This window comes from Sciurus carolinensis, chromosome 9 (assembly GCF_902686445.1).
Source record: "Sciurus carolinensis chromosome 9, mSciCar1.2, whole genome shotgun sequence".
In the NCBI taxonomy this organism is placed as follows: Eukaryota; Metazoa; Chordata; class Mammalia; order Rodentia; family Sciuridae; genus Sciurus; species Sciurus carolinensis.
The window spans coordinates 65419202-65432582 of NC_062221.1; the positions used below are offsets into that span (position 1 = coordinate 65419202).

General features: G+C 31.3%; 1 protein-coding gene across 17 annotated transcripts in view; it reads left to right on the forward strand.

Annotated features, from left to right (window-relative positions):
- Positions 1 to 13381, forward strand: part of Dlg1 (discs large MAGUK scaffold protein 1) — a 261124-nt gene that overhangs the window by 128397 nt on the left and 119346 nt on the right. For 11 of the 17 annotated variants that reach the window (XM_047563705.1, XM_047563703.1, XM_047563711.1 and 8 more), the window contains one exon: positions 5572 to 5670. The exons of the other annotated variants lie outside the window; for them this stretch is intronic. In XM_047563705.1, coding sequence (XP_047419661.1) covers positions 5572 to 5670 — 99 coding nt within the window. The remainder of the gene's footprint in view (positions 1 to 5571; positions 5671 to 13381) is intronic. 17 annotated transcript variants of the gene reach the window in all.

Consider the following 13381-nt stretch of genomic DNA (forward strand, 5'->3'; position numbering starts at 1 on the left):
AATACTATTCTGAATTTCTTTTCTGAAATACTGGTTGTTCAGTATTGTTTACTACTCTATATAATGACTATTGTATATTGCTGCCTCAGTATGCTTTATATACATATATATGAATTATTATATTTAACATTTTCTAATTTAGAATCTTCTTTACACTGTTCCTCAGCATGTAACCATGCTCAGTCCTGTGCTCACTCATCCTCTTATCTCTGAATCTATTGTAAGATCTAATATGTGTACCATTCCTCATCAGTCAATCTTTATTTGATTATTATTTGTTTAGAGCTGTATTTGTTTCAAGTGAATCAGATGAATTACTTTGTTATATAATTCTTTATTCTCAGAAGTTTATCATTGGTAGCCTAGAAATTGTATGTGTTTACATGTCATTTACTTTTGAAGTATTTACTGCCTTAAAGAAGTGGCAGAAGCATTTATTCTTTTGTGAAGTGCTTACTCAGTGCCCTGTAGAGAGTGGGATGGGTTAAGATGTATGTTTGTTTTGGGAATTTTTAAAAATAGTATCTGGGTCCTTATCTAAAGAAGATGATTCCAAAAGAGGCTCAGAACCAGAAGGTTACTGAGGGGATAAACAGAAGATTAGTTTATCATAAAGGGTTTGAAAGCAACTACCAATGAAGAAAATTATCTGTGCTTATTCTCGAAATTCGACATAAGCATGTTCCTTTTTTGCCTTATTTTCATATCAGATTATTAATTAGCTAATATCTTACTCAGTTTTTAAGACGAGATTATTGCTAAGAAAATAATTTGTGGCATTTTCAAACATTTCAAAAATAACTTCTTTTGGTATTCAAACAAAAACCAATAAAGAGGTACAAGGAAACTTTAGAGGTGGAAGATGAATATCAATTTTTCAATAAATCCTTTTGTAAAAGTAAAGTTGAATTTTAAAAACTTTGGACAAGTTATTGACATTTTTATGACTATAGACATTTATTTTCTGGTATCCTTAATTTGGGTTTATGCAGTATTTAATAATTAGATGTATCTTTGATAGAAATATCACAGAAGTGGTGTGCCCTCATTTCATCCTAGCAGATAGCATATAATTTCAGTTTGTCCCATAACTGGTGATGTTATCTTTAATATTTCTTGAAAGCAACTATAATGATAATGTTCGCCAAATGATGATTTTTTTAAATTCCATCCATCTACATTTTTTAGTTGGCATTCAGTTGTAAGGAAATGCTCTCTCCTCTCTCCATTTGTTTATTCATGTATGTATTTATATCAGTATGAACTCTCGTATTCCTATTCATTGAGGTTTTTGCCACTGTTATTATTATTATTTATTTTGAGTCTCAGGTTGATTCTACTCTGGCCAGTGGCAGCCCCTTAATTGACTTCTGAGTTCTTTGTGATACCCCCATTATTCTTTGAACACCTTCTTATTTTCTGGCGCGGCAAAATATCTAGACTCGTCTTGTACTTGCTCAGTTCTAGCACTAGAAATCAGCCATTTCTTCAAGGACCCTATTTTTAAAAGACCAGGGTACTAGATATGTTCTTACTTTGGGGGTGATAAGTGTTACCTTTTTTTGCAGGTGGCAGAGGTAGGGAATACACACACACACACACACACACACACACACACACAAATATACAATTTATGTCTATATTTATTTTTGTATCTGTGTTTTGTATTTTTTATTTTGCATCGAAAGACGTGTTACATCAGAACTTCTAATTTCTGTCTAAATTTTATGCGAATTTTCTCCCTTTCCATATTTATAACTCCCATTTTCTGACATGAGGAACCTCATTCCCATTATCCTTTATATACTTACTTAATAGTTCACAATCCCCTGTGTAAAAAGCATCTCCTATCACTCACTGCCCTAAGTGGACACCTTCCTTACTCTGCTGTAGCACCAATAGATCCACTCAACTAAGAACCCCAGACCTTATGCCAAGCCACTGTTACTGCCGTATAGATACTTTTCATCTCAGTTGAGTTCCAGCAGCACACATCAGGCTGCTTCCACTCTGCCCATAGACATCCACTCCCTCACCCTGCTCGTGCTTTAACACCCTATACCAGGCAGCTTTCTCTTCTCTGCTCCCAGCACACAGATGTTCTCCTTACCCTTCTTGAGATTCAAGGATGTGTACTTTTCTGTTCAATAACTTGTTGCCTACAGCAAGGTCATGAAAGTATTTTCATGAAAGTATTCTAGAAACTTTATTTTGTTTACTTCACTCAATTATGTCAGTAAAACATGAATTACTTTTATGTATGGTTCAAAGTAGGTATCAGTATTCATTAGATTTGATATAGATCCAGTTGATCAATAATTATTTTAGAATCATCCTTTCATGATTTATCATAAATTGTAAGGTCATATAAATGTTGCAAAGAAAATTAATCACCTAAACTTATTAATTTCATAATATGGAATTAAAGAATTTTTTTTCTATAAGGAACAGGGTATAAATGGTGATTAGAGTCCCCAGAGGCTTTATTCATAAGGTACTTTTAAAAAATTATGGTAAAATATATGTAACAAAATTGGCATTTTAACTTTTTAAATGTACTATTGAGTGGTGTTAAATATATTCATAGCATTATACAAATATCATCACTCTCTATCTCCAGGATTATTTAATCATCCCAAACTGGGAACTGGTTTATAATGGAAACATTAGAGATAAGGAACCAGAGAGATTAATGGTATATTGTTGCCTTAGTATTTGTATTTTATATACATGTGTTATATTTTGACACTTTCCAATTTAGAATCTTCTTATACAGTTCCCCAGAATCATACTTTCAATCCTGTTCTCAAATCGTCCTTTTATCCCTTAATTTTAATCTATTATAAGAGCTAATAAATATGCCTGTTGAAATTTTTTTAAACAGGAAATCCTGGCATCTGGAATCCAGCAATTCTTTTCCCAATCTCCCAAAATAAGCTGAACTTCAATGGTGAAATGAAGAGTGCTAATAGTCTTATAACATTGAGTTTTGTAATATTTTAAAAAATAATTAATACAAAATATATTTCATCTTATTTTCTAGAGAATGTGATGGTAAAAGATAATTGTTTTTCTCTTCATATGTGCAGATCTTCTATCCCTGACCCTGCATTTATAACTTTACTATGTATTTATTATTGACAATTGGAAAAATAGAATTCAAATTAAAGAAAAATCAGGGAGGGGGGCTCTACTTATAATCTTGCTCTCAGAGGTTAACTTTCAGACATTTCTTTCCATTTTTTTATGTGAGTTTTATTTTTCCTCTTTTTACTTAGCGTTTACAGGTAATTTTTAATTGCTACATAGTATTTATTCTTATACAATTATCATTATTTGATCATTCAAACACTTTTGGATATTTAAGTATTCCACAGTTCCCCAATTACAAACAATGCTCAAGAGAATACCTGAAAAGTATTTGCTTTAAAAATTATTCTATTAGGGTCAATTATTCAGTCAGCATTTAGACATTTCTAAGTCTCTATGTATTTACTGCTAAATTGCTTTTTCTAAAGTTTGTGTAAATTTATGTATCTAACATTAGGTGCAAGGACCTATTTCCATGCATTTAAAAAAGTTTTTTTGTAACATTTTGTGGTGAAATAAATAAAATTTATTGAGTGTCATCATATTTTTCGTCTTTTTGTGACTGGCATACTTATTTCATTTAACATAACGTCCATCCATATTTTAGCATATCGGAATTTCCTTCCTTTTTTGAGGCTAATACTTCATTTTATATACATACCGCATTTTGTTTATCCACTAATCTGCTGATAGACCCTTGGTTTGTTGCCACCTTTTAGCAGTAGTGAATAATGCTGCATGAACTATTGGCATACAAACAACTGTGCCTTTGTTTTCATTTCTTTTGGGTATGTAGTTAGTAGAATTGCTGTCATATTGTGATTCCGTCAGTGAGGTTTTTGAGCAGCCACCAAAATGTTTTGCACAGAGGCTATACCATTTTACATAGCTATCAGCAGTGTTAAGAGTTCTAGTTTGTCCACATCCTTGCCACCACTTGTTATTTTGTTATTGTGTTTTAAGTATAACCTTCCTAAGAAGGTGGGAAGAGGTTTATTATTGTAGCCTTGATTTGTATTTCCTCAGTGACTAATGATCTTAAGTATCTTTTCATATCATTTCATAGCCAAAATGTCATTGGACACAACGTGTCTTCTTTGCAGAAATGTCAGTTCAAGACTGTAACCCATTTTTTTGATTGGGCTATTTGTCTTATTGGGTTTCTCTTTATATACTTATATGTTCTGAGTATTAACCCTTATCAGATGGATGATTTAAGAGTATTCTGTAGATTTTCTTTTCACTTACTTGATAATTTTCTTTTTAAGGTTTTAATTCTGATGAAGTCTAAATGATTTCTTTCTTTTGTCAGTTATACTTTTGGTGTCATATCTAAGAATCTATTGCCAAAACCATGAATTAATTCCATGTTTTCTTCTAAGAGTTTTATGACTTTATACTTTGTACTTGGAGTTAATTTTATACATGATGTGAGGTAGGTAGAGGTCAACTTCATTCTTTTGCATGTGGATATCAAATTTTGTCTGAGCACCATTGTTGAAGAAATTGCATGCATTTTTAATAAATCTCAACTGATTAATGGACAAAAATATTCATTGTTACAGTTTTGTATTCGTCAGTGAATATAAGCATAGTTTCAAGTGTCACAATTTAAATTTGTGTTAATTCATACTGTCCTTAAACTACTTGATTTTAGTGTTTTTTTTAACATGTCATTTGTGCAGTAGATATTTATGAATTAATTTAACTTATAGTAATTGTACCTTATTACAAAACACCTTTTATATGATCTAGAGCCTAGAGTCTTTCTAAAAATAAGTAAATCAAGCAAATAAAGTTATTAAATATACATATCAAAGCATGCTGGTTTAAATTATATCACTAGAGTACTCTATTCTTTTCTCTCTCTTTTTTTTTTTTTTTTTTGCCAGACAGTATCGGCACATAATAGACAATCAGTGAATGTTAGCTAAATTAATGACTATGTGGACAATTTTAGGCAGGTTATTACTATTCTTGATAGTAGAGATTAATAGTATAGATTATTTAAAATTATGTACATTCAGTTTTGAAGTTCTTTGAATCTTTCGTCTCTGTATTTATTTATATACCTTCATAGTTTGCATTGTGGGCTAATAAAATGACTGAGTTCTTTAAATGCAAAAAGGAAAGCAGTCAAATACATTTTGAATGCTAGAAAAACATTTTATAATCTATGAAAGCAAGTGTCTTTTCTCCTGGAGAAGAAGCAGTATTAAAAGTGATTCCCTTTTGTTATTTTTATTTACACACCTAAAGAATAGTCATTCCTTTTAACTATAGAGTCTTTAAAATTATAATTGGTATATAATTGTTTCTAAAATTTCTAGAGAACATTTTCTCATTATGTAAATTATGATATTTTACCTACTTCCTAGTTATTCCTGAAAACTACAATTTATCTTTATGACACAACTTTCTGTTATGTTTTTTTCTTTGTTTTGGTGTTTTTCCTGATTTTTTGTCATTGATGATTTTTAGCCAACAGAAGCTGTTCCTCCCTCTTCTCCCACTGTCCCTGTGATCCCTGTTCTGCCAGTCCCTGCTGAGAATACTGTCATCCTACCCACCATACCACAGGTTTTTATTAGTTTATATTTTTCTTTATAAAAATTTTATTTACTTTAAATGTTTTGTGTTCTTTTAAAACTGTTTTAACTTTTTGTTGTTGTTGTTAGATATGGTAATTTACTTTGGGCTTCATTGGGTAGTTTTAGGCAATTAAATATTTGGGATTTAATAATATAAAATGGGTTCAACATTTGCCATTTTATTAGACCTTATATGAAATAGAACATATTCCAAACATCTTCATAATATTGAATCTCCTTAAATTTGTTACCATACCTTTTATACTTGTAAATCTATTAAGAAGGGTTTTAAAAAATATTTTTGCTTTGGAAAATCTTGTTTAATTTCTAAAGATAATTTTAAAATTATATTCCTGATCTTGTGCTGGATATATCATTTTATATAGCACTTTGTTTCCTAATGTGTCTTTATCTTCTTTAGAAGTATTCATCATTTTTCATTTGATTAAATAACATATTTCACATTTATTAGTTAAAAATAATTGATGATATATCTAGAATATGTGAGGAACCTGTACTACCTTCATAACTTTTCTGTAAGTAAAACTACTCCAAAATAAGCATTATTTTAAAAAATTTATATGTAACAGTTAAAAATAAAATAGTAGCCGAATATCAACGAACCTGATTATTTTTCATTTTTAGAGCCTATCTAGTTTCAAGGATTGGCTTATTGACATTAAATACCTTTTCAACAGAGTTATCTAAAGTCAGGTTAATGGTAATATTAAGTATAGTATTGATAGTCTTTGGTGTAAAAGATCTCATTCTTATTTAAAGTGTAAATTAATGTACACAGAATAACAACATGCTAGTTCTTTCTGCTAAGGATATAACTTCATCCTCTATGTAATACCAGCCTCTTAAAGTGGAGCTTATTTCCACTCCAGAGTCAATTCTTAAAAAACAAAACAAAAAAGCAAAAAACTGAATGCTTTATTCCTTTATTTCTATCATTTATGTCATGAAATTGAGACTTTGAAAATGCTTTAATGTTTCATGATTTCTTCTGATATTCAAACATGCCTTTTGGAATGGATTAGTTTCGTTCAATTTTTTTGTAACTATTCCAGTCATATGTAGTAGCCCCTTCTTATCAAAGGCTTGGCTGCTGCAGTTCTAGTTACTCTCAGTTAACTATGTTAAAAAAATATTAAATGAAAAATTTCAGAAATAAAAACTCATAAATTGAAAAAAAAACTCATTACAGGATATGGTTATACTTGTTCTATATGTCATTTGTTGTTAATCTTTTTTGTGACTAATTTAGAAATTAAACTTTATCATAGATAAAGAGTTTTTATAGGGTGAACTACTACTCATTGTTTCAGATATCTATGGAACATCTTACAACATATCCCTTGCAAAACGGGGTCGTGGGTATTGTAAATACTAAAATGAATATAACATTGTTACTGTCCTCCAAGAGCCTACTACTATCTGTACCAGAGACAAGTTAACAGATAACTCCTACTTGATGTGCAAGTAATTGTTTCAGAGGTGTTTCTAGGGAAAAATATCCTGTTGCCCCTGGACTTTTCAAATTTCACAAAATATTTGAGTATTGAGTTTTGAATTATTGGATCATTATTAGTACTATCTAAAGCATGATCTGATATATTTTCATTTTATGGATAATCTTAAATAGTATCCTTTGGATTATCTGAGTGAAACTTTTAAAATTGCAAACTAACACTTGAATGCCCTAGCTCTGTTTACTTTCTGGAGGTTTTTTGTTTGTTTTTGTTTTATTTTTAAATCATTTCATACTTACATAAAGTTGAAGAATTGTACAAAGATACCCAAATTTTCCAGTTGTTAATAAATTTACTTACCATAGCTGATTTCTTATTTATATTCCTATGTATTTTGTTATGTTTCGAGAAACTAATATTTTGATACTAAATAAGCAAGAATATTATCACAGTATAATGGGCTAAACTGAATAATTAACATTAATATAATGCTGTTGTCTAATCTATAGATCTTAATTACATTTTGCCAGTTATCCCAGTAGTAAGGACAAAACACACAGAACAGATCTTTTGGCCTGACTAGTACCACACATTGCATTTATTTTCCATAACACTCTCATAGTACTCTCCTTTGATCTGGAGTAACCCTGCAATCTATCTTCAATCACAAGTATGGAAAAATAAAAATAAAAAAAATGAAGCTTCTTATATTATAGAAAATCTTTCAGTTTGTGTTTCATGCATTTTCATAAGATTGAAGTCACATATTTTTACCAAATTATATTATTGTGGAAAAATTCATAGGACATAATATGTAGTTGTATTAAATACATTCATATTGTTGTACATTCATTGCTATTCTAAATCTCTAGAACTCTTGCAAAACTGAAACGCAGTACTCATTAAATTGTAATTCCCCATTTCTCCTTTCCCCAACCACTGATACTCACTCTGTTTCTCTGATTTTGACAACTTGTTTGTCTTCTAGGACTGGTTTATTTCACTTAACATTATTCCTCAAGGTTTATCCATGTTTTAGTTCATGTCAGAATTCCCTCTTTTTTTTTTTTTTTTTTTTCTTTTCTTTTTCTTTTTGTTTTATTTTGTTTTTATTACTTAGACTTGAACCCAGGGTCACTCTAATACTGAGATATATCCCCAGCTCCTTTTATTTTTATTTTGAGACAGGGTTTTGCTATGTTACTGAAAGTCTTAAGTTGTTGAGACTGGCCTTGAACTTGTAATCCTCCTGCCTCAGTCTCCAAAGTCACTGAGATAAAAGTGTGTGCCACTACACTTGGAAGAATTTCCTTCTTTTCCTTTTTGTTTTTGTTTTGGTACCAAGGATTGAACCTAGGGTTGCTTAACCACTGAACCACACCCCCAGCCCTTCTCTCTCTCTCTCTCTCTTTTTTTTTTTTTTTTTTTTTTTGGGGGGGGGATAGACTTTCCCTAAGTTGCTAAGGCTGGCTTTGAATTGATGATCCTCCCACCTCAGCCTTCAGAGCCAGTGGAATTACAGGTGTATGCCACTGTGCCCAACTCTTGTTTTCAAAGGCTACATTTTATTCCATGTTTTGTACAATTGATACATACCTACCCACATATGTTGGTCAATTTTTTGTTTCTGTAAAATACCAGGCAAGAACAACTTAGAGGATAAAAAGTGTTTTTGGGCTCACGGATTAAGAGGTTGGGTCCATGGTTGGCAGATTCCATTGCTCTGGGCTTGAGTTGAGGCAGAACCTCATGTCAGAGTGTGTGGCAGAGGAAAACTATTCACTCATGGTGACCACAAAACAGAGGGACAGCTTGAGGAGCCAGAGACAAGACATAGTCCCCAAGAACATGCCTCCAGTGACCTACTTCCTCTAGCCATGCCTCACCTGCCTATGGTTACCTCACAGTAGATCATTTAAATTTTTAATCTGTCAAATGTATTAATCCACTGACAATGTTACAAGCTCTTGTAATCTAATTTTTTCACATCTGAACATTGCTGCATTACCTAACCCATGAGCTTTGGAGGGGGTACTTTTCTAGATCTAATCCATAACACCCCATGTTCCATATCTATTCATACTTTGAAGACAGTTTGATTCCCTCAACATTTTAGGTATGATAAATAATGCTGCTATGAACTTGGATGTAAAAATATCCCTTCAAGACCCTGGTTTCAATTCTTTGTAGTTTGTACCTAGAAGTAGAATGTGGCACTTCTTTTTTTAAGGAACCATCATGCTGTTTTCTATTGTGGTTACATCATTTTATGTTCCCAGCACAGTGCACGAGAGCTCCTGTTTCCCCACATACTCACCAACACTTGTTGCTTTTTGTTATCTTAACAGTAACCAGTCTTGTGGGTGTGAGGTGGTATCTCATTATTGGTTTTGATTTACTTTCTCTAATGATTAGTGGTGTTAAACATCTTTCATGTGCTTATTGACCATTTGCATATCTTCTTTGGAACAATATCTAAACAATTTCTTTGCCAGATTTTAAATTGGGTTGTTTAGTGTTTTGTTGTTGAGTTTTAGGAGTTCTCTGTATGTTCTGGATATCAGTCTCTTACCAGAGACGATTTGCAATTTTTTTTCTATTCTGTGATTGACTCTTGATTCTGTTGATAGTGTCTTTGATACACAAATTTAAAAATTTTTCACAAAATCAAATTTGTCTACTTTTGTTGCTGTGCCTTTGTGTCAAACTAAGGAAATCATTGCCAAATCCAGTGTTTTGAAGCTTTTATCCTGTTTTCTTCTAAGAATTTCATATTTTTAGATTTTACTTTATAGATTGATTTAGGTTAATTTTTGTCTGTGATGTTTATTTCTGGATTCTTTTCTCTTCCACAGTCTGTATGTGTCTGTCTTCCTACCAGCAGTATTACTTTGCTTATTGCAATTTTGTAGTGTTTTAAAATCAAGAAAGTGCAAATCAAATGGTTTTCTTAATTTCCTTTTTAGATTGTTCATTTTTAACAGAAATGCAACTGATTTTTGTGTGTTGACTTTGTATCCTGGTACTTTACTGTATTCATTAATTAGTCTTAACAGTTTTTTGTGGAATCTTTTTGTGGACTATCAGCTGTGAGCATAGATAATTTTGTTTCCTCCTTCCCAATTTGAATGTCATATTTCTTTGCATATTGCTCTGACTATAATTTTGACTGAACAAGTAGTGTTATGTTGAATACTGTGGTAAAAGTAGTCATTTTTGCCTTGTTCCTAATCTAAAGGAGAATCTCTTTAATTTTTCTGTTCTCTATTTTATCTCTGCTCTCCTCTTATTTCCTTCTTTATGTAGCTAGTTTTTGTTGTTGTTGTTTTGTTTGTTTTATTTTTGGTTTGGGGGATTGAACCCAGGGGCACTTAACCTCTGAGCCTCTTCCCCAGCCCTTTTTTATATTTTATTGAGAGGCAGGGTCTCGCTGAGTTGCTTAGGGCCTCGCTAGGTTGCTGAGGCTGGCTTTGAATTTGAAATCCTCCTGCTTCATCTTCCCAAGCCACTGGGATTACAGGTGTGTGCCACCATGCCCAGCCTGTAACTAGCCTTATGTATAGCTTCTCTTCCTTTTTCTAGGTCCTTAAGTTGTATTGTTAGGTTGTTGATTTGGTTTTGATCTTTAACACAAGTGTTTATACATACATTTCCTCCTTAGTACTATTTTCACTGTGTCTTGTAAATTTTGGCATATTGTTTTTTTGTATTTATTCATCTACAAGTATTTTCTAACTTTCCTTGTGATTTCTTCTTTGATCTACTGATTATTTAAGAATATGTTCTTTAATTTCAACAAATTGGTGAATTTACCCATTTTTGTTCTGTTACTAACTTCATCCTGTTGTGGTCAGAAAATATACTTTGTATCATAGCTATCTTCTTAATCTTTTGGGACTCATTTTGCTGGCTATGGTCAAACTTAGAAATTGTTTCTTGTACCCTTGAGAAGAAAAAATATCCTGTTGTTGATAGAATTTTCTGAATGTGTTTGTAGATTTACTTGGTTCATTATGTTATATTCATCTCTACTCTTTCCTTACTTTTTTTCCAGTTCTTCTGCCCATTATGGACAATAGGATAGTGGTGCTAAGTTTCCAACTATTATTTTTGAACTATTTCTCCCTTTGGTACCTTCAATTTTTTAAAAAAAATATTTTTATGGATGGTTACTAGGTACATAAATGTTTGTAATTGTTATATATTTCTGAGTTGAACCTTTTATTAATCTATAATCTTCTTAATCTTGTAATCTTTTTATTTAAAGTTTACTTTGTTTGAGTATAGCCACCCTTGTTCTTTTTTGATTTATTATTTGCATGGAATACCTTTTTCCATCCTTTACTTTCAACATATTTGTATCTTTGAACCTAAGGTGAATCAGTTACAGATAGCATGTAGTTGAGTCATTTTTAAAAAAGTCCATTCTGCCTCTTGGTCTGGTCTTTTGATTGAAGAGTTCAATTTATTTAAAGTAATTACTAGGAAGGGAGGACCTTTATCATTTTTTTAATATGCTTTATAACTTTTTTGTACCCCGTCTCTTTCATTATTATCTTTTTTGGCATTTAGTTGATTTTTGCAGTAAAATGTTTAACTTTCTTATTTCCTTTGTGTCTCTTTCTTGTTTTCTTTGTCATTGCCATAGGGATCACATTTAATATGCTAAACACTCATAATATGAATATATGTAAATTTAGCTTTAATAAATTCAGCTGCTCCTTTAATAGCTCTATCCCCTCCCTTTTAGTTATTTATGTCACAAAATTATAACTTTATATATTGTATATTCAAAAACAAAGTAATAATTTTTATTTTATTCTCTTAAATTATGTAGAAGACAAAGTATATATTTAGAAACCAAAGTTAAAATAATATTAACTTTCAGACTAATAATTGTTATTTACTATAATAATATTAACTTTTAGACTACTAGCTTATTTTAGTTACTTAGTAATACTGACTTCAATTATTTACTAATATTAACTTCAAATCAAGCCTTGGCTCATATTCTGAATCTGAAATAAAAGATCTAAAATATTTGAAAATCCAAAATTTTTAAGCACCAACATGATGCCACAAGTGAAAAATTCCACACTGGGAAACTTTGTGTCATTCACAAAATTATTTAAAATTATTTTATACAGGTACCTTCAGGTTGTTAGTGTAAGGTGTTTATGAAAGGTAAGTGAATTTTATGTTTAGACTTGGGCATCATCCCCCAAGATATATTACGTATTTGGCATATATTTTAACCCCCCACACATACAATATCCAAAACAGTTCTAGTCCCAAGCATTTCTGTATAAGGGATTCTTAACTTTGTATGAGCTTTTATAATTATTCATTCATTTGCCTTTACTTAGATCTTATTTCTTCATATTGCTTTTAGATACGATCTAGTGTCCTTACATTTCAACCTACAGTACTACCTTTAACTACCTGTCTTCTTTCAGGACAGATCTAATGATAATGAACTCCCTCATCCTTTGTTTGTCTGGGAATGTCTTAATTTCTTTTTCACTTTTGAAAGGACTCTTTTGCTGGATAAAGTTTACAGGGGAATTTTTGTTTGTCTTTTGTTTTTTCTTTCAGTCTTTGAATATATTCACCCACCACCTTCTGGCATTCAAAGTTTCTGATGAGAAATCTGCTAATAATCTTGGTGACAGGTCACTTCTCTTGCTGCTTTCAAAAGCCTCCTTTGTTTTTGACCTTTGACAGTTATAGTATGTCTCAGCATGAAAATCTTTGACTTCATCTTACTTGTGTGAGTTCCTTGACCTTTTTGAATGTTTATATTCGTATCTTTCATCAACTTTGGGAAATTTGTGCTTATTTCTTCAAATAGTCTCTTTGCTCCTTTTTCACTTATCCTTACATATTCCACAGTATGTGTGGTGTTCTTCATGGTATACCATAGACAACATGTTTGCATTTCTGTAATACTTTTTTTTCTGTGTTCTTTCCTTTCTTTGTTCTTCGTTGATACTTCCATTTTTGTTGATGTATCATTTTTTTTTTTTTTTAACCTTGTCCATAGCTTTTAGGTATTTGAGGACATTTAAAATAATTGTTTTAAAGTCTTTGTTCAGTAGATCTGTTATCAGGTCTTTTTCAGGAGCAGTTGAGTTGGTTTATTTTTTTTTTTTCCTTTGATTGGACCATATATACATTCCTATTTCTTTATATGCTTTTTAATTTTTTTCTTGCAGACTGCATATT